The sequence below is a fragment of the Nicotiana tomentosiformis genome, chromosome 8, assembly GCF_000390325.3.
Source record: "Nicotiana tomentosiformis chromosome 8, ASM39032v3, whole genome shotgun sequence".
Lineage (NCBI taxonomy): Eukaryota > Viridiplantae > Streptophyta > Magnoliopsida > Solanales > Solanaceae > Nicotiana > Nicotiana tomentosiformis.
The window spans coordinates 40,213,593-40,241,369 of NC_090819.1; the positions used below are offsets into that span (position 1 = coordinate 40,213,593).

At 41.5% G+C, this 27,777-nt stretch overlaps 1 protein-coding gene across 11 annotated transcripts; it reads right to left on the reverse strand.

Annotated features, from left to right (window-relative positions):
* Positions 1-4,889: 4,889 nt before the first annotated feature.
* LOC104084523 (pentatricopeptide repeat-containing protein At1g06710, mitochondrial) lies at positions 4,890-27,777 on the reverse strand. 11 transcript variants are annotated; one of them, XM_009588436.3, is made up of 8 exons: positions 24,741-27,777; positions 24,042-24,197; positions 9,450-9,606; positions 8,429-8,650; positions 7,881-7,929; positions 6,214-6,282; positions 5,961-6,042; positions 4,890-5,583 (listed from the first exon to the last, which is right to left on the reverse strand). In XM_009588436.3, the coding sequence occupies exons 1-2, from the start codon at positions 27,642-27,644 to the stop codon at positions 24,159-24,161; spliced, it is 2,943 nt and encodes a 980-aa protein (XP_009586731.1). In that variant the 5' UTR covers positions 27,645-27,777; the 3' UTR covers positions 4,890-5,583; positions 5,961-6,042; positions 6,214-6,282; positions 7,881-7,929; positions 8,429-8,650; positions 9,450-9,606; positions 24,042-24,158. The 11 variants fall into 11 exon arrangements, with proteins under 11 accessions (XP_009586731.1, XP_009586725.1, XP_009586737.1 ...); XM_009588430.3 differs by having other exon boundaries at positions 5,931-6,042; XM_009588442.3 differs by having other exon boundaries at positions 5,961-6,057.

Sequence of the window (27,777 nt, forward strand, 5' to 3'; positions counted from 1 at the left end):
GGTTTCGGAGCCGCACTTGGAGGGAAAGGCTTCTGTACGAATTTCTTTGAATCCATACCCTTTAGAATCGACGGTGCCCCCGGTATTTGGTCAACCCGGGAGTTGTATGTCTTTACTTTCTTGTCATTTGCCTCGATTTTCTTTTCTACCGATTCAATCCGTTTAGTGAGCTCCTCGAGCATTTTCATAATGGCGGGGTCAGTCCCCGATTCTTTGGCGTTCGACCTTTCCGGCATAGGTTCGGTCCTGTGGACGACTTATGGTTCGATTCTACTCGGTGTTCGGTGTTGATTTTGTAGTTGTGCTATAGCGGCTTGTTGAGCCTGTAACATTTCGAATATCAATTGGAGGCTAACTCTACCATCTTCTCCGCCCTGCGTACCTCGACCACCTGATCGAACTTCCCTGCATACGCTACCTTCGGGATCAACGCCCAAATTTGTATTTAGGCGACATGTGAACTGACATCGATGAGATTTGCAATTGGTGCCCCCTCGAGGTCAGCCTGAGGCACCTCGATCCCTGTGGCGGCTATATTGTCATTTTCCCTGTGAAATCCGAGGCCGTTGTCACCATGTGTAGGCGCTGCTTGTGAGTTTGACATGTTTATCGTAAAAATAAAGATTCTTACGAGAACAAGTGTAAAGCAGTGTGTGTTATCGGAATCAGTAATAAGCAATCACTATTATCCTTGGCCCCACGGTAGGCGCCAAACTGTTTACCCTTAAAATTGGATAACAATTAAACTTATAATATGGTTCTAAGGACACGTGATTTCACTTAATACCAATTGATAAATATGAAGATTAATAACAGAAATAAACTATAAAGTAAAGCAAATCAGTGTTAGAATGGAACTCAGCCCTCAAGTTTGGATACCCTCGAACTGGTTGATGTAAGAACAATCAAAATATAACAAACTGATGAACAATAGTATAAATGAGAAAGAGAATTATATAGCTTTGATATCTGTGAAAAATGTCCCTTACAAATGATTAGAACCCTCATTTAAATAGTAGAGGAATTCCACTTATGGTATAATTCTAATTACCGAAGGAAATCCCATGATTAGCTAATTAACCGTTCCTGATTTGATCCATTCTGAGATTTACGCCATGATCCTCGACCAGTCACGGATATCTCGCCTTTCTGTTATTGTGCAATCTTCGATCTTGCTCAATGTCTGTCTCATTTGGCTTCGATCGCTACTAGCCTCGATCTCGACAGGTACCTCGATTCTGAACTAGGTACCTTATCCTTGTGATTTAGTCTGTTCTGTTAGGAGTCCATCCTTCGATGCAACCTCCCGGTCTCGGTCAAGTAGTAAAATCGGGTGGGCCCGATTTTAACCGTATACAAAGGAGGATTACGATCCTCCATAACGAGGGGTGGATCTGGCTGAGACATACCTCGTACCTCTTACAGAAGTCTATGATGACCAGATCCACCGGGTCCAGCGTAAAGGGATAAGTGTAGACAGTTAGGTATCCCTCAACGTGTGTAGTAATGGCCTCCTCAGAGTCGGGGACCACTATGTCCTTTTCGGCCCAGTTGCAGTCCTTTCGGACTAAGGGGAGATCATCTTCGGTGATCGAGCAAATATATCTCGATGCCTCCTCACACCGACCCTGCACCGAAGAGGGTTTCTCGACCTTGAAGTCGTCACCCACCGAACAACCCCCGGGAATGAACATCTTCAAGGGAGGTTCAGGAGCCAATTCATTGATGACCACGTTAGCAGCGGATCTCCCGAGGTCGACCACATCGGAGGTGGTTTCATTGGTTCCGACAATCGTTTGGGAAGTAGAAGCGACCTTTTGGGGAACAGATTTTGAGGTTTTTGCCATTGTTATAGGGGAAAGCTTGAAGGAGATAGAGAAATCTGGAAGCTCAGACGTGTTGGCTTGAATGGATGATGAGTACAAATTTTGCAAAGGAATTTCGAGTAACGGAGGTAAAAATGCTAGAATATGAAAAGGAGTAATGAAATCCTAAGGGTACGAGGGTAGAAGGTTTGATGTAAAGTAAAAAATGAACAAAAAAAGGGTTATTTATAGGGGTTCCGCGACGTTTCGCATCCAGGGACAGCCAACCGGCGGCTGACGCATATTTAAGGCCATTATGATATGACTAACGAGACGTTTCGGACTTTTTGTCGTTTATGTCACGGCGTATTGAAGAAGGAATCGGGGTGCTCATGTCGTTTCTCGTCAGCTTGCTCTCTGAGAAACGAGGGGACTATCTGTATACGGGTAAAAACCAAGCTCATGATACACTCCGGCCTCCAATAGGGTAAAATGAGCTCGAGATATGATTGCGAAAGATTGAAATCGAAGTAAAGGTCTCATCGAGTCAGAATCCGGGGGCACGTTGCCTGCCCTCGAAAATATCGGGGTCATGATTCGATGATTCGGGATCGATCCAAATCCTGAGAGACTTCGGAGAACATTGTCGGGCAATCAAGTAAGACTAATAGAAGGCCGTAATATCCGCGACCGGGCGAATATCACGACATGGATCTCGACACGTATCGATGAAGAACCGACAATCAGTTAAAGAGAAGATTTTTTTACCTTTTATGGAGTTATACTTAGAGCAAGATTCTCCTACTATATAAAGGGGGTCTGATAATTTATTAAACACATGGTAACACTCATTCCAAAGTAATATACTACTATTTTTCACTGCTATCGTAAGCTTTTTCTCTCGTTCATCAACATTGTCCATTGTGAGCCCAGATCGGGGGTGAATGTTTCACTAAGGCTGGAATCATCCTCCTCACGTGGTTTGAATTTACTGTATCTTTACATGTCCATTCTAACTCAATTTATCGTTTTGTATCAAATTAATCTGCATATCCTTAAAACTTACAAATCTAATTTTTATCCGATTTCAAGGGTAAACATTACATATTCTTTGTTATTCATTCTAGCTCAATGTGTAATATCAAAATAAAGTATCAAATGCTCTATTTTCATAATAGGTCGTATGCAAGTTTCGAACTTTCAGCTATTATACTCTCTTTATGTAAGACTATATTTTTAAAAATATATAAAAATTAACACTAAGCATTATGCCTAGTGAATTTGCGGTTAAAAAAAATATGGGCCAAAAAATATTATCTACATATCGTAGCTCTATAAAAGCCCTAAGATTTCCCGCAAATACTAGGCATTTTCAGACAAGAAATATTGCAAAAATGATTCAGAACTATATATTAAACCCTAATTTGCATGTTTTGCATATAAATCACGTAAAAAACAGGAACACAAATTTATGGCTCCGATACTTATGATATACAACAACTCTCTTTATCCACACCCTACTAATCCTCAGATGCACAAATAGATCTTATTTTATATGAAAATCCTAGCCATTTCTGTTATAACGAAAAAGTCACATCTTAAACACTCATAATGGTGTTTATATAGGCTAGCTCTAGGATTTTACGTGGAGAAATAAATAATGGGCTCATGGGTTATCTAACACCCCTTATGGGTGGATCCGACCCAATAATATTCTTCCAACATAAACAATCCATGATCAAATTATCCAAGCATCACAGAATTAAACAAATAATGAGTCTTAAGCTTACAATAGTTTTACTACAAGGCAGCACATGTAGACCCTAACAAAGGAGGAAAACGTAATACGAAAATATGAAGTAATTTATTTACATGTGAACATTAGACAAGAAAACTCCAAATTACGGGGCAAAAAAATTGAACTAATCCAAATCATAGGGGCAAAATCTTCCAAATATTCCCCACCTTGGGCCTTGCATTGCACATACAAAACCACATCTCGAAACAAACTGTAAAGTAGCCAGTGTTAAGAGACCTGAGTAATACACTGCTGATAATGAAAAATTGCTCAACCCCAATATGGTGTAGCAATACCACAAACACAACCCCACTGGAATACTGGAGAGCAACTGTAGTGACAGAATTACTCCATTCACCAAATAAGCACTTCGACGTAAAGGTTCATACCACCTTTTAGATTCTACCACCATAATCACATTTGCTAATACCCACTTCATGTCTAAATATATTCCTACTACAATCATGATTGAAACAAACAAATAACAAAGAAGTTTGAATTCAAATTCATGTCAACCCCAGAAGTAGAACCCCTTTGTAGACCAAAATCAAGAAAATGCCAAAACATGTAAAAATGGAAACAACAATGATTAGTCTAGGTTAGGGTTTTGGAGATTGGTAGCCAGGGAGGGATACAAGGAATAACTTAAGATTTGGAAGAAAATGGAAATGACTTGCAAGAGCAAATGGAAAAAGTCTGCAGAGAGAACAAAGAAGAGTGTAGGTCAATGCTTTGCTTACTGTCTTATATGAAAATTAACCCGAACAACCCAATGGTTCCTCAGGTCAGTTCTCGGCTACTAACTTATTTATTAAAAAAAGAATGTCCAATAGACAAGAAGATAGTGGACATACCTTGTATTTGCTAACCTTAGCCCTGCACCAATTACTAAAATTATATTGCTACCTCAAGATTTTCCTAACATTACCCTTCCCCGATTGCCCCGTCCTGGTTGGTCTAAGTAGAAATTTTCAAACATAAGAATTGCTGCTCAAGAAACAGTACTATTATTGCAGATGCCTGTTGCTTCAACAATTCAACCAAACAGAATGTTGACAAGCAAGCTGGTAGAAGTCAAGCACCAATGGATCGTCCAAGTCACAGCAATAAGCTTTAAGACTCCCGGAATAAAATAGTGTAACCAGTCCTTAATGAAGTATTAAAGTTTCGTATTCTTCATGAATAAATAACCTCAGAAGCTTGCTTCTTATCTCCTGCTAATTAAATGCAGCAAAATTTTACTAGCTCAGATGTATAGCCAGAACGGATACATGAGGGCATTCCACTTTAAACTAGAAAAGTTATTAGATTGATTGCAACTAAAGATGATCTCAACTAATCATTCGAGAGATTAACAACATTAATAAAACCAACCTTTATTAAGAGCAAGAGATGCATTTTCTCCTAGTGACAGAGCTACACTTTTGAGCTCATGGTATCAAGCCCCTGGCAACAGTGAGCAAACTGAACTTCATGATATTCTGCTCCTATGTGATCATTAGCTCTTTCTTGTTGAAGACATAATTAAGTAAATACAAGTGTGCTCTCTCTAACAGCTTAAGCTTTTAGATGAGATGGTCACACACTTCAACATTTCTGATGCACAAATTCTTTGGTTCTGTTTCTTTTTGACATGCGAGTATCCCATCAACTACTCTGTCATCACATACTTGAAAAGACTTGATTCTCGCATACAATCAACTAATTCCGTGTCAACTCCTGAAACCATAAACTTGCAGCTTGGGCAGAAAGAACTTCTTAGAAATGCGTATGATGCACCAGCTTCAACGTAGATTAAGGAATGGAGACCCTTATATAAGCAGGATTACATACTGAATCTGCAGATCTAATTCAATTCTCTTTAAGTAACACCATCTTGGGCTTATCTCTATGTACCGAGTATCAATCCTTGGGTGACAGAAACTAGACAAGATACACGGTTTCCTCAGATCAGGGTGTGTAGTAAAAGGTTTGATGAATCTGGCACAATCATCCAATATACAGGCAAAGTTAGATTCTTTGAAAGATCAATTACTACATTAGAAAGGTAACAACAGAAGAAGACACATAACTGGATCGGAAGTACTCCAAAAGAGAACAAATAGATAATACTTTTGAGATGGAAAAGAAAATATCAGAAACTTTCGTATTGCTACTATATCATCATCATAAGCCAACAATATCAATTGACTATTTCTAGGAGTCATTCAGCGTGAAAATTCACCATGAAATCCTTGAAACTTGAAAGAAAACCAAAGGGTAAAAGGCCTAGAATGGCGTACAAGTAGATAGAGATAAGAAACACCTTGTATAGAATGAAACTATACCAATTTAGGAGGAAATGAGAAAGAAAAAACCTAGCAGGGCTCTCATCAAACCAGATTCTGCTGGGTGTTTTAGTGGACATCGACGTGTCCCCATCTTCTAGCCAAACCGCATCTAACAAAGCAGAATCTATTAGAAGGATTAGGAGAGCAGGCCTTGCGTAAAAGAATGATGGACATAATTCGTCTCTTTAATATGAATCAAGAAGGGCCAAGAGTTCCTCAAAGGAAAATCACAGCCCTGCCAAAATATAATAAAAAGAAGTAAAGGAGATTAAGAGAGAACCTGCTGAAAAATAAATAGGAATTTTTGGACAAATTCGTCCCGATAACCATCAAGCAGCAAACAAAGTTCCTGTTAGATAATGTTAAAAACAGATATTAGATACTTCACACACACACTTTATCTTGCGAAAGAGAACCAGATTGTATGAACTTACATAACTATCTTATATTGCGAGGGAGATCAAATTGTGTGAACTACAGTGTATACATCAGGGGAAGGGGAAAGAGTTAGGAACAAGCGAATTAGTTAATTGATCCAGTTTGTCAATAATACCACAAACGTAAATTGATCCAGTTTGTCAATTATACCACAAGCGTAAATTGATCCAGTTTGTCAATTGATCCATTTTACTTTATGTAACACTCTTATCTATCTATCTATATGTATAAGAGATGTCCAGCACTATGTGGGTACTGGAAATGCGCATAACAAAAGGAGAAACAACTCTGTTCTTTCAACATGTATCTATATATATGTGAGTTATATTCGTGCAGACACACAAGCATCTTTATCTGCAAGAATGCTGGTAAATGTTTTTTCATTGATATTTTATCTAATGATATGCTTGCATCTAATATGCCAAATGACATTGACCAGCTTAGACTTTGATCAACTTCATACAAGCTATTCAGTTTGGACAAAATGACCACACCACTCATGGATACTTGAAAATTAAAGTGACATAAGTTTAAATCTCAACTAATACTTCAGGCAATATTTTGTTCGCATACCCCCTCCTCCCTTGAGCCGCTTAAGTTATCAATGATATGCCTGCATCTAATATGCCAAATGACATTGACCAGCTTAGACTTTGATCAACTTCATACAAGCTATTCAGTTAGGACAAAATGACCACACCACTCATGGATACATGAAAATTAAAGTGACATAAGTTTAAATCTCAACTAATACTTCAGGCAATATTTTGTTCGCATACCCCCTCCTCCCTTGAGCCGCTTAAGTTATCACAGCAGTAGCTAGGGGATATAAAACGGAGCTATTCCAAGAGTAAATGCAGGTATGAGAACCTTGGCTGCCAGCAAGGCAGCGACGAAATTGTAGACCTGGAATTATCAGGTTTTTACATTAAGTATTTGCTTCAACCTAATAGTCACGACAGAAGACTAACAGCTTATTTGGATGGTTGTTACCTGTCATATTGTTACTTTAAGTACAATGTTTGTTTTGATTGTTACTTTAATTTTATTGTATCGTATCGTTAAATCCATCGTTATGTAACGACGAAAAGTGCCAATTTTATTGTATCGTATCGTTAAATCTATCGTTATGTAACGACGAAAAGTGCCACTTTATGAAACGACGGATTTGGTGTGGTGGCATCGTTTCTTTGCTTTTTTCCTCTCATCTTGCCATTCTTTATTATTAAATAATCATATTTTATTCTTTATCCTACTTTTTATATAATAATTCTACTCCGTATCCTATTTTTTCTTAGTAATGTTGCAACTTTATTCTTCATATTGTTAGTGCGTGACATCATGAAACGACGGCAAACGATACAATCTATCCAAACATTGTATTCATCAAACAATACAATGCAATACAGTACAATACAATACGATACATTATGAAACGACATGTAACAACAATCCAAACAAGCTGTAACTAGTATTTGTGGATAGAGACGGATAGGGAGTAATCATCACCTGTGCATGTGGGTTATGGCAAGTTGTCTGGTAGATTAGCGCGTGCAAGCTGGCAGGACACCACATCACCACAAAAGAAGTAGGAAAAGAGAAAGAGATTAACTAGAATTGTGTTAAACAGAGCAAAATAACCTACTCATGAATACATCCTTGCACACATTGTAATGACAGTAAAGAAGTAATTGCCCTTCGCGGCCTTTATTGGTTTTAACAATTGATTTAAGAGCTTACAACAACAACAACAAACCCAGTAGTTTCCCACAAGTGGGGTCTGGGGAGAGTAAGATGTACGCAGCCTTACCCCTACCCCTGGAAGGGCAGAGAGGCTGTTTTCGATAGACCCTCGGCTAGAGAATGACTGAAAAAAAACCCAGTAGTTTCCCACAAGTGGGGTCTGGGGAGAGTAAGATGTACGCAGCCTTACCCCTACCCCTGGAAGGGCAGAGAGGTTGTTTCCGATAGACCCTCAGCTAGAGAACGACTGAAAAAGAACAGGTAATTGCAACAAGTAGGAATAACAGCAAGATGAAATTGATTTAAGAGCTTACCAATAAAGAAATGCAACGGTCTCTTTTTCCTTTCCACTTCTATTTTAACGATGGAGAAGGCAGGAAGATTTGAATGAGGATCGAAGCGTTCATACCTAGAACACCACATGGGTTGGAACACAACCTTCATATTGTATCCAACACGGCCACAACTTGAAGCCTTGGAGAACAAAGCACTGTTATATTACTCGTTTCCATTACAAGCATATTCAAAGTGCAACCCTTTGGCAATACAAATACAAAAGCCCGAAGTTAGAAAATAGAAAACATGTCCACAAATATTAGTAAAAATGTAAGATGCGCTAAGAATCAAAGAAATTGTGTCAAAATGAAAACAAAAATGGAATCAAAGTTGTTACAAGGCCCACAAGGTTCATACTGCTTTATAAAACTCTCATCTCAGCATATTCTCAATCGTTAGAGAGTGTTTGAATAAGTTGCAATGCAATAGCCACATTCTGAGTTGAAATAGATCTCTTATCATTATATACAGAACTGGAATAGAGCAGTTTCGGATAAGTTGCTCTACAAAAGCCATATAGAAACAACTACGCCTTAGCCCCAAGCAAATGGGATCGGCTATATGAGTCCAAACTCTGCCAGTATGAACTTGGTCGCATTGCCGGATCTCAGCTCAGATAAAGGAGGGTTGCAGTACGCTGCCAACCAGTGTAAAACTAGTCAATTCATGATTAATCCTCAAAACGCAAAAGCCACATCGAAAAAGATCCCTTAAAGAATATTTTCAGAAAAGGATTTAATATTTTCCCTGCAAGAGTCACATTTGAGCAGAGATCTCTTACAATTAAGAATTTAGATTTGATGTGTAAGAATTTACTTTCTGCTAGTTATGAGGGTTGCGTCAACCCATAATGGTGCTCCATTCTTATAGGCACTAAACATTTACAAATTAACCAACATTAACAAAGTCATTTCCACACAAGAAAGAACCAAAAAGAGAGAAAACACACACACATTCATATAGAAGAATTGCACAAAGGGAGAATTTAGGTTGTGAAACCTGAGGAATCTCTCAATAAAAGAAGGTTTCCTTGCCCCATGACTCAAGTATTAGCATGTTCTTGTGCTTCCGGCAAGGAGAATCAAGTAAGTAGTTTTAACAAAGTTTTGATCCCTAGTGGATATTCCTTCACTGGATTGGAGCCCTGACTTGTCTCCTGGTCAAATAAAATTGGTGTGAAAACATTTCATTGCACATCTTTCATGGAGTAAATCAAAGAAGCATTTCCAGTAGATGTGTAAGAATACATGTCTAACTGATGAAACTAAGTGTTTTGGACATCAATCATGTGAAAAGAGGCATTAATATCGTTAGATACATAAGTGAAGCAAGTGATTCTAGTCCCATAAAACACCAAAACGTAGAAACCATTTCAACCCAGGAAAGCAATTTCTTATTGGCTGAGCCCCCAAGGCTCTAGTCTAGTGTTAACTGTTAAGTATACGTGATGTTAACTGTTAAGTATACGTGATGTGTAGGTTAGGCGCATGTCACGGATTTGTACCATGCCGCAGACAAAAGCCTAGTATTTTAAGTAGAGAAGGGTAGAGAGGCAGGCCCATTATCTTCCGATTTTCGAGTCATTGGCCATTGACCTTCAGGGATTTCTCGAATTATAAAAAAAAGTTGCTATGGTTTACAACCTTGGAGCATAACAGCACATGCACGGGGTCTCTGCCACTTTTATGAATAAATACTGGCATATATGTTATGGACTTCTATCAATTTTGTGCAAAAATGTTGGCAATGAGCTAGATCTATGCCAGGTTGTATGAATAAATACAGGCACATATGCGATGGACTTCTGTCAATTTTTCTCATTAATGTTAGTGCACATGCGCGAAATAACCAGGGAATATAAAAGTTGTCAATTTTACATATAAAAGTTGTAGCACTTGTGCCAACTTATGTGCCAGCCCTCTAGTAATTACACTGTTGTGTAGCACGCACATACAGCAAAAGGCCACGCGACTGCATTAATTCCAGTTTCTTGGTATAGGTGAAGAATATGAATCATGTATTGATCATTACAAATGGAGGACATTAGTTGCTCATTGCATGATGTTGTGAAATTCAAAGAATCAACTACTTCTTTTTGGAGTTATTTGGCTACTCATTGTAAGCGCTCTCTTCTTTGGTGAGTATCGCTTCACGCATGAAGTGATCCTCGAAGCAGCATCCTCCCTATTTCCCTTAAACCATGTATGCCGACCCCCCCCCCCCATGAGAGAAAGATCAATGGGATTTTTTGTAATTTGCACCCTTAATGTATGCACTCTTTTTCAGTTCACACCTTATCCTATTTTTTTTAAAGATTTGCACCCTAATCTCTTAGCATCTGGAAAAGTCTTTCATCGATTTGCATTTTTAGATCTGCTAATTGTTTCATCCTCAAACCTACAACAGTAGAATCACCTCCAATGACCCAGAACAATTCATTCAATCCTCTTACAGCTGCAATCTCTTTCCATAATTCTCGACTGTTTTTCTATCACAAGGCCCATATACTCTAGTAAGAAAGCATTTGAAGCCAGTGTTAAGCTCTTCCATCCATACAGAAACTGTATTGATACCTAAGAAGTTGTCATAACAGTCTCATCTCCTTTTATACCACATAATGATGATACCCCACTATTACCTTGAGCCTCCATTCCAAACAAATCCATCCATCGATTTCCCCCATTTTGTTTGATGATTGAAGAATAATAATTTTTAAGCTTTGTTTTAGTGACGCAAAATATATCGGAATTCCACTTATGCACCATCAGTATTATCATCATCCTTTTGTTTCTATGGTTTAATCTCCTAAAGTTCCAAACTTCCAATAGAAAATTTTCAGCTTCATCTCTTATCAGTGACAAAACTTCTACCTCTATTCTTGCTTTCACCAAATTTTACATTGAATTCCAATAGCTGCTTTAGCTCTCTGCTACTCTACTTTTTCGGCAAAGGGCTTTTCACTGAACTAGAATTTCTATCAGACCTATTCTTTTCAATGCGTAAAAGCAACTTTAATAGATCATCTTTGTACTCCATAGCATGCAGACCAAGCTGCTTGCATAATTTCAGCATATTTCTTGACCCATATTGAAACTTCTACTTGATTCATCCTCCCTTGTGTGTTCAAAGCATCGTTTCATACCAAGGCAGCATCAAGATGCCCATGGGCTGATCGATTGTACATGCTGATCTATTAACATCATCAAAAACAAGTGTCTGCTAGCTGTCCAATATTCTCAACCTCACCCACCAGAAGGATCTCATACTTCCCTAAATTGATCTTCAAACTTGAGACTGCCTAGAAGCATAGCAGAGCACTGTTTAGATTCTAACACTAAAACACTACTGTATCATCTGCGAATGGTAGGTGGTGCACCCGTATGCTATCTTGCCTCCTCCGTTGCCCTTGAAGCCTCTGAACTAACCTACCCTTGTCGTCCTATTCATTATCTTGTCCAATGCTTTCTTAATGTGATGACCCAAAAGGTCATCTTATGTTTTAGAACTCGATTCTGCGCTCTTAAGCCTTAAAAATCTCATTTTTACCCTCCTCGATTTGTGTGCGCAGTCCGGGCGTGTTTCCGGAAAACTTTTATGTTCAAAATTGATGAAAAAATAAGAATTTTTGCCTTAAAAGTTGATTTTAGTTGATTTCGGTCAACATTTTTGGTAAACGGGCCCGGATCCGTGTTTTGACGGTCCCGGTGGGTCCGTATCGAATTATGGGACCTGGGTGTATGCCCGGAATCGAATTCGGAGGTCCCCAGCTCGAGTTATGAATTTTTGATGAAAATTAAAAGTCTGAAAATTAATTGTTTTTAAGAATTTGTTGATGTTTGGCCTTGTTGATACCGGGTCCGTATTTTGGTTCCGGAGCCCGGTATAGGTCCAGAATAATATTTATGACTTATCTGTGAAATTTGGTGAGAAACGGAGTTGGTTTGACGTGATTCGGACGTCCAGTTGAGAAAATAAAAATTTTAAAGTGTTCTTGAGAATTTTATTTGATTTGGTGCTAAATACGTAGTTCTAGGTGTTATTTCGGCGAATTGATCGCGCGAGCAAGTCCGTACGATGTTTTTAGACTTGTGTGCATGTTTGGTTTGGGGCCCTGAGGGCTCGGGTGAGTTTCGGATAGGCCACGGGATGTTTTAGACCTAAGGAAATCTAGTGTTTCTGCTGTACCTGGTATCTGATATGTCGTGCTTCGCGATCGCGAAGGGGAACCTGGGCTGGGGAGGATTTTACTCTACGCGAACGCGAGACCATGGTCGCGAACGCGGAGCATTGGGGGGAGTTGCTCTACGCGAACGCAACCCGTCGAACGCGAACGCGTAGCTTTAGCTAGGCTGGGTAGGGGACCTGGGAAGCTCTATGCGAACGCGAGCCCTGTCTCGCGAACGCGAAGGTAAGGCGGGATAAATCTTCGCGAACGCGTAAAGCCTCCCGTGATCGCGTAAGTCCTTAGGAGGCTGCCCTTCGCGAACGCGACAGTGTTCAGCACTTAAAACAGAATAAAAACGGGAATTGGCCATTTATTTCATTTTCTCAAAAACCAAACGGACTAGAGGCGATTTTCAAGAGTTGTTTTATTCCCCAAAGTGTTGGTAAGTGATTCTAAACCATTTTCTTTCAATTACTCATTACATTCTATGAATTATCAACCTAAAATCTAGAGTTTTTATGGTAGAATTAGGGATTTGGGTAGAAACTACGGATTTCGGAAATTTGGGGATTTAGACCTCAATTTGAGGTCGGATTCCAAAACCAATTATATATCCGGGCTCAAGGGTGAATGGGTAAATGGATTTTGGTCCGAACCTCGGGTTTTGACCAAGCGGGCCCGGGGTCGATTTTCGACTTTTTGGAGGAAAATTTGGGAAATCTAAATTTTTATTTTTTTTTTGATAAGGTAAATTGTATTAATCAAAAGGGAGAGAACTCCCGTGTACACAAAGTATACCAAAGACGTAGAGAATTTACATCAGAACATGATTCTCTACAAAAGACGCCCAATCTTCTATACAAGTAGGGGCTAAGTGAGTGCACCAAAAAGCGATCAAAGATAAAAGGCTATTCTTAAGATGTGAAAAATGAGACTCAATCTCCTCAAAAGCTCTCCTATTTCTCTCCCCCCATACTACCCACATGAGAGCTAACGGAGCGAATTTCCACGCCTTTTGCTTTCTTCTTCTACGGAAACCGCCCCAGCTATATAACATTTCCTTTACAGTGCTTGGCATCACCCATTGAACACCAAAGAGATTCAGGATTGCCCTCCACAAAGCTGAGGACACAGGGCAATGCAACATAAGGTGATCAACTTCTTCTCCTAAGCTTTTACACATGTAGCACCAACTAACAAGTGTAATTCCCCTCTTTCGGAGATTTTCAGCAGTCAAAATCACTCCCCTTGCCGCTAGCCATGCAAAAAAGCAATATTTGATATTATTGAGTCGTTTTTTAATAGATACGAGTGGTTTGGAGGTGAATTCTAGAGGAAAAGCTGTGATTGAGTATTAAGTGGCCTTCGGAACGAGGTAAGTGTTGTTTCTAACCCTGACTTGAGGGAATTAGGTACCTCAGATTATTTGCTATGTGAAACTCATGTGAGCGGCGTATATGTGAGGTGACGAGTACTTATGCGCCGCCAATTTACCCGTTTTCCCTGTTTTCTCCCGTTTTTCTTACATTGTCTCTTTCTTATGCCTAATTGTTACGTGTTTAGACTAGTGTTGTTAAATTGATCGTTCTTATCATGTTTACGGATTCTCTAGTGATAATTGAGTATTTATTTCAAAGTTGAGATTGATATTGCGGAACCAAATGTTGAAGTAAGGCTTGTACTTGTTATTCGATCTTCTGTTGTTATTTATGCATTGCATTATGGTAAGGGAGAGTATTAATGCACGAAGGGTGATGTCGTGCCATATTGTGAGTGTTAATGCACGAAGGGTGATACAGTGCCATATTGTGAGTGTTAATGCACGAAGGGTGATGCCGTGCCATATTGTGAGTGTAAAAGCACGAAGGGTGATGCCGTGCCATGATATGAGAGTTAATACACGAAGGGAGATGCCGTGTCGTTTCTATTGATTTTATGGTGAGATTGAGAGTAAAAGCACGAAGGGTGATGCCGTGCATTTTTCCTTTACTGTATTCGTGTTCCTGTTGATTCATTTTATATTGGTTGTTCCAGTTATCATTCTACTGTAGTTCACTATCCCGTATTTCCCCCAGCATGTTTTCCCCTCCCGATATTTCCTGTCTAGCTCTTCATTACTGTTATTTGTATATACACTGTTAAGTTGTACAGGTTGATTTGTAGGTGCCTTGCCTTAGCCTCGTCACTATTTCGTCGAGGTTAGGCTCGACACTTACCAGTACATGGGGTCGATTGTACTGATATTGCACTCTGCACTTTCTGTGCAGATTTTGGTACCCGCTCGAGTTGATCGAGAATTCAGCTGTTGGACCCGCTATCCGGAGACTCGAGGTAGATCTGTCGGCGTTCACAGACCTTGAAGTCCCCGCATATCCTTCTATTTTACTGTTTCTTTCATTCAAACAGTTGTATTTCTTTCAAACTATTACTTGTAGTGAATTCTAGAATGCTCGTGAATTGTGACTCCAGATCCGGATGATAGTAATTAATACAGTTTTTATATTATTCCGCACTTATTATATTTCATCTTAGTTAAGTATTGTTATTTGCTGAATGGAAATAAGGATTTGGTTTAATGATTCTCTAACGTTGGCTTGCCTAGCAAGTGAAATGTTAGGCGCCATCACAGTCCCGACGGTGGGAATTTCGGGTCGTGACAGTTGGTATCAGAGCACTAGGTTGCCTAGGTCTCACGATTCACGAGCAAGCTTAGTAGAGTCTGGAGTATTGATACGGAGACGTCTGTGCTTATCTTCCAGAGGCTATGAAGTTTAGGAACAAATTTCACTTCTATTCTCCTCTGTCGTGCGATTTTGTTTTCTCAATACTGATTGAACTCTTCTACTCTTATTCTCTAGCAGATGGCGAGAACACGTACCGCTTCCTCAATTGAGCAGCAGCCAAAGCGTCAGTGGCACCTCCTACGAGAGGCAGAGGTCGAGGCCGAGGCCGAGGCCGTGCCAGAGGCCGAGGTAGGGGCAGGGCTCAGCCCAGAGCCCGAGCAGCAGCCCCAGCAGTGGAGCCTCAGATAGAGCTTGACGAGGAGGTTCCAGCCCAGACTGTACCTGCCGGACCAGCTCAGGTTCCGGAGGGGTTCATTGCCACCCCAGTACTTCAGGACGCTTTGGTCCGTTTGGTGGGCCTTATGGAAAGTGTGGCCCAGACTGGCGCATTTCCCATAGCACCAGCAGTCTCTCAGGCTGGAGGAGGAGCCCAGACTCCCACTACTCCCGCTCCGGAGCAGATAGCTCCCCAGTATCAGGCTCCAGCAACTCAGCCAGTCAGAGTAGTTCAGCCGGTTGTTGCGGCGCAGGCTGGAGATGGGCCAGCTATGTCTTCTGAGGCGTTATGGAGATAGGACAGGTTTACCAAGCTCTTTCCCGTTCACTTCAGTGGTGCTCCTTCAGAGGATCCCCATGAGTATCTCGACAGCTGTCACGAGGTTCTACGGAACATGGGTATAGTGGAGACCAATGGGGTCAATTTTGCTGCATTTGAAATGACTGGTTCCGCCAAGAAATGGTGGAGAGATTATTTGTTGACCAGACCAGCTGGGTCGCCTGCCCTTACTTGGGACCAGTTCTCTCATCTCTTCCTAGAAAAGTTTCTGCCTATCACATTGAGAGAGGAGCGTCGCCATCAGTTTGAGCGTCTCCAGCAAGGCAGTATGACTGTTAACTCAGTATGAGACCCGTTTTGTGGATTTGGCCCGTCATGCTATTCTTCTGCTTCCCACCGAGAGAGAGGGTGAGGAGGTTTATTGACGGACTTGCTCAGCCTATCAGATTGCAGATGGCTAAGGAGACTGGGAGTGAGATTTCTTTCCAGGCGACTACTAATGCCGTCAGACGAGTCGAGATGGTTCTTACTCAGGGTTGTCAGGGGTCTGACAAGAGACCTCGTTATTCCGGTGAGTTCAGCGCTGCCTCATCTAGAGGCAGGGGTACTTTTGGTAGAGGCCATCCTCCCAGGCCGTTTCATTCAGCACTCCAGGCATCCCACGGTGCCTCAGGTGGTCGTGGCCCTCAGATGCATTATTCCGACCAGCTAGCCTACAGTGCACCACCAGCTCCTATTAGTGCACCTCCACTCCAGAGTTATCAGGGTGGTTACCCAGGTCGACAGGGTCAGTTTCAGGGTCAGCAGTCACAGCAACCGAGGTTATGTTATACTTGCGGTGATCCGAGGCACATTGCTAGATTTTGCCCTCGGGCAACAGGCAGCTCACAGTATCAGAGTTCTCGTGCCATGGTTCCGGCACCAGTTGCTGCACCACCTGCTCAGCCAGCCAGAGGCAGGGGTCAGGCAACCAGAGGTAGAGGCCAGACTGTTAGAGGTGGAGGTCAGGCCGTTAGAGGTGAAGACCAGCCAGTTATAGGCCATCCCAGGGACGTAGTTCAGGGTGGTGGGGCCCAGCCCCGGTGTTATGCTTTCCCAGCCAGGCCTGAGGCTGAGTCATCTGACGTTATCATAGGTACTATTTCAGTTTGCAGTAGAGATGCTTCAGTCCTATTTAACCGGGGTTTACTTACTCCTATGTGTCATCCTATTTTGCTTCATATTTGGTTGTGCCCCGTGATTCTCTGAGTGATCCTGTGTATGTGTCCACACCAGTGGGGGATGCTATTGTTGTAGATTGTGTTTATCGTTCGTGTTTGGTCCCCATTGGGAGTCTTGAGACTCGTGTAGATCTTCTACTTCTCGATATGGTTGATTTTGATGCCATACTAGGTATGGATTGGCTGTCACCTTATCATGCTATATTAGATTGTCACGCTAAGACGGTGACCTTAGCCTTGCAGGGGTTGCCTCGATTAGAGTGGAAAGGGACTCTTGGCCATTCTACCAGCAGGGTTATCTCATATGTGAAGGCTCGGCATATGGTCGAGAAGGGGTGTCTAGCTTATTTGGCTTATGTCCGCGATTCTAGTGCGGAGGTTCCTTTCATGGATTCAGTGCCGGTCGTTCGTGAGTTTCCAGAGGTGTTTCCTGCAGACCTGCCAGGGATGCCACCCGACATGGATATTGATTTCTGTATTGATTTGGCCCGGACACTCAGCCCATTTCCATTCCGCCATACCGCATGGCCCCGCCAGAGTTGAAAGAATTGAAGGAACAATTGCAAGATTTGCTTGATAAGGGCTTCATTAGACCTAGTGTCTCGTCCTGGGGTGCACCTGTGTTGTTTGTGAAGAAGAAAGATGGATCGATGAGGATGTGTATAGATTATCGGCACTTGAACAAGGTCACCATCAAGAACAAGTATCCATTGCCGAGGATTGATGATTTATTTGATCAGCTTCAGGGTGCCAAGGTGTTTTCGAAGATTGATTTGAGATTTGGCTACCATCAGTTGAGGATTAGGGCATCTGATGTCCCTAAGACAGCTTTTCGGACTCGGTATGGGCATTATGAGTTTCTAGTCATGTCATTTGGGCTGACAAATGCCCCGGCAGCATTAATGGATTTGATGAATCGGGTGTTCAAGCCCTATTTGGATTCCTTTGTGATTGTGTTTATTGATGATATCTTGATCTACTCCCACAGCCGAGAGGAGCATGAGCAGCACTTTCGGATCGTTCTTCAGACTCTGAGAGACGGCCAGTTATATGCTAAGTTCTCAAAATGCGAGTTTTTGTTGAGTTCAGTTGCTTTCTTGGGTCACGTTGTATCAACAGAGGGTATTCAGGTGGATCCTAGGAAGATTGAGGCAGTTCAGAACTGGCCTAGACCCACATCAGCTACAGAGATCTGTAGTTTCTTGGGATTGGCGGGTTATTACCGTCGATTCGTGGAGGGGTTTTCATCCATAACAACCCCGTTGACCAGGTTAACCCAGAAGGGTGCCCCGTTCAGGTGGTTAGACGAGTGTGAAGCGAGCTTTCAGAAGCTCAAGACAGCTTTAATTACAGCGCCGGTATTGGTGTTACCCACAGGTTCAGGATCGTATACGGTATATTGTGACGCATCCCGTATTGGTCTGGGTGCGGTATTGATGCAGGGTGGCAAGGTTATAGCATATGTTTCGCGGCAGCTGAAGGTTCACGAGAAGAATTACCATGTTCATGATCTAGAGCTGGCAGCCATTGTTCACGCGCTGAAGATTTGGAGGCACTATCTTTACGGCGTGCCATGTGAGGTATTCACAGATCAACGGAGCTTGCAGTATTTGTTCAAGCAGAAGGAACTCAATTTGAGGCAGAGGAGGTGGTTGGAGCTATTGAAAGATTATGATATCACCATATTGTATCATCCCGCGAAGGCCAATGTGGTGGCCGATGCTTTGAGTAGAAAGTCAGCTAGTATGGGTAGCCTTGCTTATATTCCAGTTGGTGAGAGACCGCTTGCATTTGATGTTCAGGCCCTGGCCAACCAGTTCGTGAGGTTGGATTTTTCTGAGCCCAGCCGTGTTCTAGCTTGTACAGTTGCTCAGTCTTCTTTGTTTGAGCGCATCAGAGATCGGCAGGATGACGATCCTCATTTACTTGTCCTTAGAGACACAGTGCGGCACGGTGGTGCCAAGCAGGTTACTGTTGGAGATGATGGAGTTTTGAGGATGCAGGGTCGTATTTGTGTGCCTAATGTGGATGGACTTCGTGAGTTGATCCTTGAGGAGTCCCACAGTTCCCGGTATTCTATTCATCCGGGCGCCGCCAAGATGTATCAGGACTTGCGGCAGCATTATTGGTGGAGGAGGATGAAGAAAGACATAGTTGCATATGTAGCTCGGTGTCTAAATTGTCAGCAAGTAAAGTATGAGCATCAGAGACCTGGTGGTTTGCTTCAGAAGATAGAGATTCCTGAGTGGAAGTGGGAGTGTATCACTATGGATTTTGTTGTTGGACTCCCACGGACTCGGAGGAAGTTCGATGCAGTTTGGGTCATTGTGGACAGGCTGACCAAGTCAGCGCACTTCATTCCTGTGGCAGTTACCTATTCTTCGGAGCGGTTGGCAGAGATTTACATTCGTGAGATCGTCCGTCTTCACGGTGTGCCCGTGTCTATCATTTCTGATCGAGGTACGCAGTTCACCTCGCACTTCTGGAGGGCAGTACTGCGTGAGTTGGGTACGCGAGTTGAGTTGAGCACAGCATTTCATCCTCAGACAGACGGGCAGTCCGAGCGCACTATTCAGATCTTGGAGGATATGCTCCGCGCATGCGTTATAGACTTCGGAGGATCGTGGGATCAATTCTTGCCCCTTGCAGAGTTCGCCTACAACAACAGCTACCAGTCGAGCATTCAGATGGCTCCCTATGAGGCACTATACGGTAGGCGGTGCCGATCTCCAGTTGGGTGGTTCGAGCCGGGGAAGCTCGGTTGTTGGGCACAGACTTAGTACAGGATGCCTTGGATAAGGTCAAGATTATTCAGGATCGACTTCGCACAGCTCAATCCAGGCAAAAGAGTTATGCCGACCGCAGAGTTCGTGATGTTGTATTTATGGTCGGAGAGAGAGTGTTGCTTCGGGAATCACCCATGAAGGGTGTAATGAGGTTCGGAAAGAAGGACAAGTTGAGCCCTAGGTATATCGGACCTTTTGAGATTCTAGAGAGGGTAGAAGAAGTGGCTTACAAGCTTGCGTTACCACCTAGTTTAGCAGCTGTTCATCCGATATTCCATGAGTCCATGCTTCGAAATTTTCACGGCGATCCGTCCCATGTGTTAGATTTCAGCTATCCAGTTGGACAAGAATTTGACTTACGAGGAGGAGCCGGTGGCTATTCTAGCCTGACAAGTTCGCCAGTTGAGATCAAAGAGTTACCCTTCAATTCGAGTGCAGTGGAGAGGTCAGTCTGTTGAGGCAGCCACTTGGGAGTCCGATATGCGGAGTAGATATCCCCACCTTTTCTCCAGCCCAAGTACTTTTCTATGTCCGTTCGAGGACGAACGGTTGTTTTAGAGGTAGAGAATGTGATGACCCAAAAGGTCATCTTATGTTTTAGAACTCGATTCTGCGCTTTTAAGCCTTAAAATCTCATTTTCACCCTCCTCGATTTGCGTGCACAGTCCGGGCGTATTTCCAGAAAATTTTTATGTTGAAAATTGATGAAAATAAGAATTTTTGCCTTAAAAGCTAATTTTAGTTGATTTCGGTCAACATTTTTGGTAAACGGGTCCGGATCCGTGTTTTGACGGTCCCGGTGGTTCTGTATCGAATTATGGGACCTGAGCGTATGCCCGGAATCGAATTTGGAGGTCCCTAACTCGAGTTATGAATTTTTGATGAAAATTAAAAGTCTGAAAATTAATTATTTTTAAGAATTTGTTGATGTTTGGCCTTGTTGATACCGGGTCCGTATTTTGGTTCCGGAGCCCGGTATAGATCCAAAATAATATTTATGACTTATCTGTGAAATTTGGTGAGAAACGGAGTTGGTTTGACGTGATTCGGACGTCCAGTTGAGAAAATAGAAATTTTAAAGTGTTCTTCAGAATTTCATTTGATTTGGTGCTAAATTCGTAGTTCTAGGTGTTATTTCGACGAATTGATCGCGCGAGCAAGTCTATATGATGTTTTTAGACTTGTGTGCATGTTTGGTTTGTGGCCCTGAGGGCTCGGGTGAGTTTCGGATAGGCCACGGGATATTTTGGACTTGAGGAAATCTAGTGTTTCTGTTGTACCTGGTATATGATATGTCGTGCTTCGCGATCGCGTAGTCACTCTCGCGATCGCGAAGGGGAACCTGGGCTGGGGAGGATTTTACTCTACGCGAACGCGAGACCAAGGTCGCGAACGCGGAGCATTGGGGGGGTTGCTCTACGCGAACGCGACCCGTCGAACGCGAACGCGTAGCTTTAGCTAGGCTGGGCAGGGGACCTGGGAAGCTCTATGCGAACGCAAGCCCTGTCTCGCGAACGCGAAGGTATGGCAGGCTAAACCTTCGCGAACTCGTAAAGCCTTCCGCGATCGCGTAAGTCCTTAGGAGGCTGCCCTTTGCGAACGCGACAGTGTTCACGCGATCGCGATGAACACTGTCGCCCAGCACTTAAAACAGAATCAAAACGGGGATTGGCCATTTATTTCATTTTCTCAAAAACCAAACGGACTAGAGGCGATTTTCAAGAGTTGTTTTCTTCCCCAAAGTGTTGATAAGTGATTCTAAACCATTTTCTTTCAATTACCCATTATATTTTATGAATTATCAACCTAAAATCTAGAGTTTTCACGGTAGAATTAAGGGTTGGGTAGAAACTAGGGATTTCGGAAATTTGGAGATTTAGACTTCAATTTAAGGTCGGATTCCAAAACCACTTATATATCCGGGCTCGAGGGTGAATGGGTAAATGGATTTTGGTCCGAACCTCAGGTTTTGACCAAGCGGACCCGGGGTCGATTTTCGACTTTTTGGAGGAAAATTTGGGAAATCTAAATTTATGCAATGTAATTAATTCCTTTAGCAATATTTGATATTATTGAGTCATTTTTTAATAGATACGAGTGGTTTGGAGGTGAATTCTAAAGTAAAAGCTGTGATTGAGTATTAAGTGGCCTTCGGAGCGAGGTAAGTGTTGTGTCTAACCCTAACTTGAGGGAATTAGGAACCTCAGATTATTTGCTATGTGAAATTCATGTGAGCGGCGTATATGTGAGGTGACGAGTACTTATGCGCTGCCAATTTACCCGTTTTCCCTGTTTTCTCCCATTTTTCTTACATTGTCTCTTTCCTATGCCTAATTGTTACGTGTTTAGACTAGTGTTGATAAATTGATCGTTCTTATCATGTGTACGGATTCTCTGGTGATAATTGAGTATTTATTTCAAAGTTGAGATTGATATTGCGGAACCAAATGTTGAAGGCTTGTACTTGTTATTCCATCTCCCTGTTGTTATTTATGCATTGCATTATGGTAAGGGAGAGTATTAATGCACGAAGGGTGATGTCGTGCCATATTGTGAGTGTTAATGCATGAAGGGTGATACAGTGCCATATTGTGAGTGTTCATGCACGAAGGGTGATGCCGTGCCATATTGTGAGTGTAAAAGCACGAAGGGTGATGCCGTGCCATGATATGAGAGTTAATGCACGAATTGGTGATGTCGTGTCGTTTCTATTGATTTTATGGTGAGATTGAGAGTAAAAGGACGAAGGGTGATGCCGTGCATTTTTCCTTTACTGTATTCGTGTTCCTGTTGATTCATTTTATATTGGTTGTTCCAGTTATCATTCTACTGTAGTTCACTATCCCGTATTTCCCCCAGCATGTTTTCCCCTCCCGATATTTCCTGTCTAGCTCTTCATTACTGTTATTTGTATATACACTGTTAAGTTGTACAGGTTGATTTGTAGGTGCCTTGCCTTAGCCTCGTCACTATTTCGTCGAGGTTAGGCTCGACACTTACCAGTACATGGGGTCGATTGTACTGATATTGCACTCTGCACTTTCTGTGCAGATTTTGGTACCCGCTCGAGTTGATCGAGAATTCAGCTGTTGGACCCGCTATCCGGAGACTCGAGGTAGATCTGTCGGCGTTCACAGACCTTGAAGTCCCCGCCTATCCTTCTATTTTACTGTTTCTTTCATTCAAACAGTTGTATTTCTTTCAAACTATTACTTGTAGTGAATTCTAGAATGCTCGTGAATTGTGACTCCAGATCCGGATGATAGTAATTAATACAGTTTTTATATTATTCCGCACTTATTATATTTCATCTTAGTTAAGTATTGTTATTTGCTGAATGGAAATAAGGATTTGGTTTAATGATTCTCTAACGTTGGCTTGCCTAGCAAGTGAAATGTTAGGCGCCATCACAGTCCCGACGGTGGGAATTTCGAGTTGTGACACTTAACCAAAAAAATAGCATGTGAAATAAGGGGACTCTTTGCCTTAGGCAAAACCTCGTTGACCAAAACTAATAATCTCAATGTGGATATGCCAAAAGTCTCTGTCTTTCCTGAAACCAATCTCCCCATTACATACTCCTGAAAACCCAATAGGTGTGGTCATACGCCTTTCCAAATCCAGCTTGCAAAGCACACCTACTTTCATGCTTCCTTATAGTACAGTATTGGCGAAATCACTTTCATAATATCCTCTGACTGTTCTCCAACACTGCTAGAAGAAAGCCATCGTAAATTGTCCGACCCAAATTCTTTGTAGCAAGTAATTCATTCGAATATCTTTTTCTTTGGGGTGGGGGTGGGGGAGGGTTGGGGGGAGGTAATTCATTCAGATGCCTATGGTCCAATGAATGTTGAAGCTAGGCATAGAATCTTGCCATGGTCGTCAATTTCCTCGAGCTATATAAAAATTAAAGGTAGATGAAAATATTTGAAATAACACAGACACATAGGAAACGCAAACCAGAAACTCTAATAGTAAGCTAACAATCAAGTATACGTCAAATAAATGTATCAAAAATAGAGACGAGAATAATTCGCAAAGCTAGTGAGATTGTGATATATGTGTATATGCTACTTACTTGGTTATAACAAGGTCAAACTGCACCTGTCAACTAGTGCAGCTCCAAGTATGTATATCAGGTGCCAACAGGTAGTGCCTCGTAATGAGATAGACTCAACGTATCATTTCTTGACCTTTAAAGGAGCCGAATGGTGGTGGATTTCGATGCATGTAACTGGTAAAAAAGAATGGTAGAAAAAGGAAGTGAAGGAAGAACCTCAACATTTACATATATTTACCAAGGAATTGCACCCAAAGGCTTCAGAAACCAACAAAGAACATAGCAACTTCAGTGCATTAAAACACTAAAACCACACATGAACATGTACTTTAAAGAGTGTACACAGATAAAAATATGAGCTGCTTCTCATGGCGTTAAAGTAACTACGTAGAATCTACTGGAATGTGTACATAAATATACAGTTCTTTCCTACTTCTAACACTTGGGATCTAAATCAAGAGTCAAAACTAAGTTTTCCTATCTTAGAGGTGATGAACATTATGAATCTGAAACATTCTGTTCTAATGTTTATAGGAATAGGTTTAGTTCTATCAGCTCCTTCTGTTATTGGATTTAATTTATTATGTCAACATGGACCACATTGGAAACGTTAACTGCAGAACTTCAAAACTTATAAAGCTTACAAAATACATATGAAACCAACAAATAATTCCTTATATCTATTGAAAGACAGAGCTGAAACGAAGAGGTACTGACCATGTAATACAAGCTCTGGGAGAGTTCAAGTGCATTCTCCCATCTATTCATGCTTACTAATCCCTTAATGAGGTTAACAAAGTCCGTAAGCTCTGGAACTGCACCTTTATTTATCATGTCTACATATAATTCAAACGCCAAATCAACTTTGTTTGAAACAGAAAGGCACTCGATCAAGGAAGAGTACATTTTCTTATCAAGATTTGAAAATGGCAAAGATGATGAAGTCTCTTTAAGTAGCTCCATGGCAAATTCAAGTCTTCCTGCTTTTTGATAGCTATCAATTAGAACCCTATAAACTGGAATAATTGGAAGAGAATTTTTGTTGCCCATGTCCTCTAAAAGACACAGACTGATTAAGTACTCTCTTTCGAAGCCTTCAATAACCTTACGATGGCTGGCCATGTGTTTTGGCCAACTTATTTGTTTCATTTCCTCAAGAAGTTGGAGAGCCTCATCTAAAAGTCCTGCAGCACAACAATGCTTTATTGCAACTGAATAGGTTATGTAATTTGGTGCACAACCCTTATTACCCATCCTTTCGATGAGTTCAAGACACTTATTCACTTTTCCAGCTTTGCCAAATCCATCAATCATTGCAGTATAGGTCACAACATTTGGATGACACCCCTTTTCTTCCATCATCAACATAAGTTTATAAGCTTCATCTATTTTACCAACTTTACAAAAGCCATCTACCATCTCTGTGTATATAACGACATTTGGGGGGCAAGAACTTTCGAGCATTTTAGACAAGACTTTTATAGCAAGATCCAAACGATTATCCTTAAATAGTCTATCAATTAGAGAGCTGTAGGTGTAAACACTCGGACTATATCCACATTCTGACATTTTGGCAAATATCTCTTGTGCATCATCTAGCTTACCCACCTTGCAAAGCCCGTCAATTAATGCGTCATAAACAATATGATTTGGTTCGCATCCTTCCACTACCATGACATCCAAAAGATTGCGAGCTTCTTTCACCCTGTGTGCTTTGCACAAACCATCAATCATAGCTCCATATGTAACGACACTTGGCTCCTTATTACCATCAAGATCAACCTTGAAGTACGACTCTACTTCAGCGGTACCTAGACTCCCCTTCATTCTGGCATAGATCTGGCAAGCCTTCTCTATGTGTCCAGCTTTACAGTATCCATCAATCAAAGCAGTGAAAGTGACAATATTTGGAACACATCCTTGCGTTAACATCAATTCAAAGAGCTCATTTGCATCTGAAATTTGCCTTTGCTTGAGGTAAGCATGGACAATAGCTGTGTAAGTCACTACGTTAGGAGTACAACCCTTTTTAATCATTTCATTAAACCAATTACGAGCCTGTTGAATAAGACCAGATTTACAAAAGCTATCAATCAAAATTGTGTAAGTATAAACATCTGGAATAATTCCATTCCTCATCATTTCTTGGAACAACAGGAATGCCTTGTCTACTTTGGAGGCATTACAAAGAAAACCAATCACTTTCGAGTATGTACTGACATCAGGTATAAAACCTTTGCTCATCATTTCTTTAATAACACTAAAAGCCTCCTCATATTTTCCAAATCCACAAAGGCACCGTGCAAAATTGACCACGTTGACTTTATTCAGTACTTGTCTTGCATTTAGCATTTCATTATACACATCTTCAGCCAATTCTAGCACATCCTTGTTTGGTAACTCCTCGTTGCCACAAATACCACCAATCAATATGTTGTAAACTACGTATCCTGGCTTACAGCCACAGCCATCCATTTTTTTTAGCAATTTGTAGGCATACCAGTAATCTCCTGATCTACAGTATGCATGTACAAGAGAATTAAATATTTTCTGACCTGGATAACAACCTTCAGAAATCATAAGATTAAGAACCCTCTTGACGCGACCAAGTTTTCTCCTGTTTAAAAGTGCACAAAGCAAAACTTCATATGTTACACGATTAGGGATACACGAACTAGTCCGCATTATATTGAGAAAATTCATTGCTTCTTCAAAGAGGGAACCTTCACATAATCCTGAAATCATATTAGTATAAATCACTGTATCAGGCACAAACTCTTCCTTGTCAATTAAATCAAGGCCTTCTCTCCATTTACCCACTTTGCACAATGATCGCGTAAAGCTATTTAATGTACGCTTGTCCATCTTAAAACTAAGTGCTGACATCTCCTTGTATATCAAAGATGCAGTCTCCAATCTATTTACTTGCAGAAACACCTGAATCAGCGCATTATAAGTGGCTGCCGAGGGCTTGTAACCAAAATTTTTTAGCCTTCCCAGCTCCTGCAATGCTAAATCCCACAACCCATTCCTGCAACACTTGCTTATCAACACATTAAGCAACTTGCCAAGCACTTCCCTATCATCTTTTCCTATATCTTGAACAAAATGTAATGGGACATCACACCCTATTACTTCCAACAAAGCATCATAAACAGATGCATTATGCACATAGCCAATTTGTCTACCAGCCCACATGAAAAACTTAACACCCAATTCAGGGTTGTGTATATTTCTCAACACATCAACCACTAAACCAGGGTTGAGCTTTTCCCTAAAATGCCTAACAACTCTCTCAGTTCTCTCTCCAAACCCATCATTACCCTTCCTTATAGCATTTATAACCAAGAAAGCATCATCTGAAAACTTACCAATCTCATCTTTGGAGATAACTTCAGCATCCGAACCACCCAAGATTGAAACCAATTCTTGGACTGAAAGTGAACCACCCATCTTTTCTTGTTGAAAAGATTCATTTTCTGGGAATCTCAGTTCTGGGTCTACCAATGTAACAAGGTTATTCTCGGAGCATATGAATCTTGAAGAGATTTTGAAAGGATGACCAACAAAACGAGAGGGAAGTGAGCGTGGAAGAGCATATCTGAAGAGCCTTATGGTCATTCTACGGCTAAGGGGTTTAAGGGGTTTATGGAAGGAGCCGCGGAGGCGCCGGACGATAGCCGTGGTGTTAAATGACAAGTGAAAGTCATTGGTCTTTTGGAACAAGAAAAATCTAGTGCGTAGAACTTTTTTC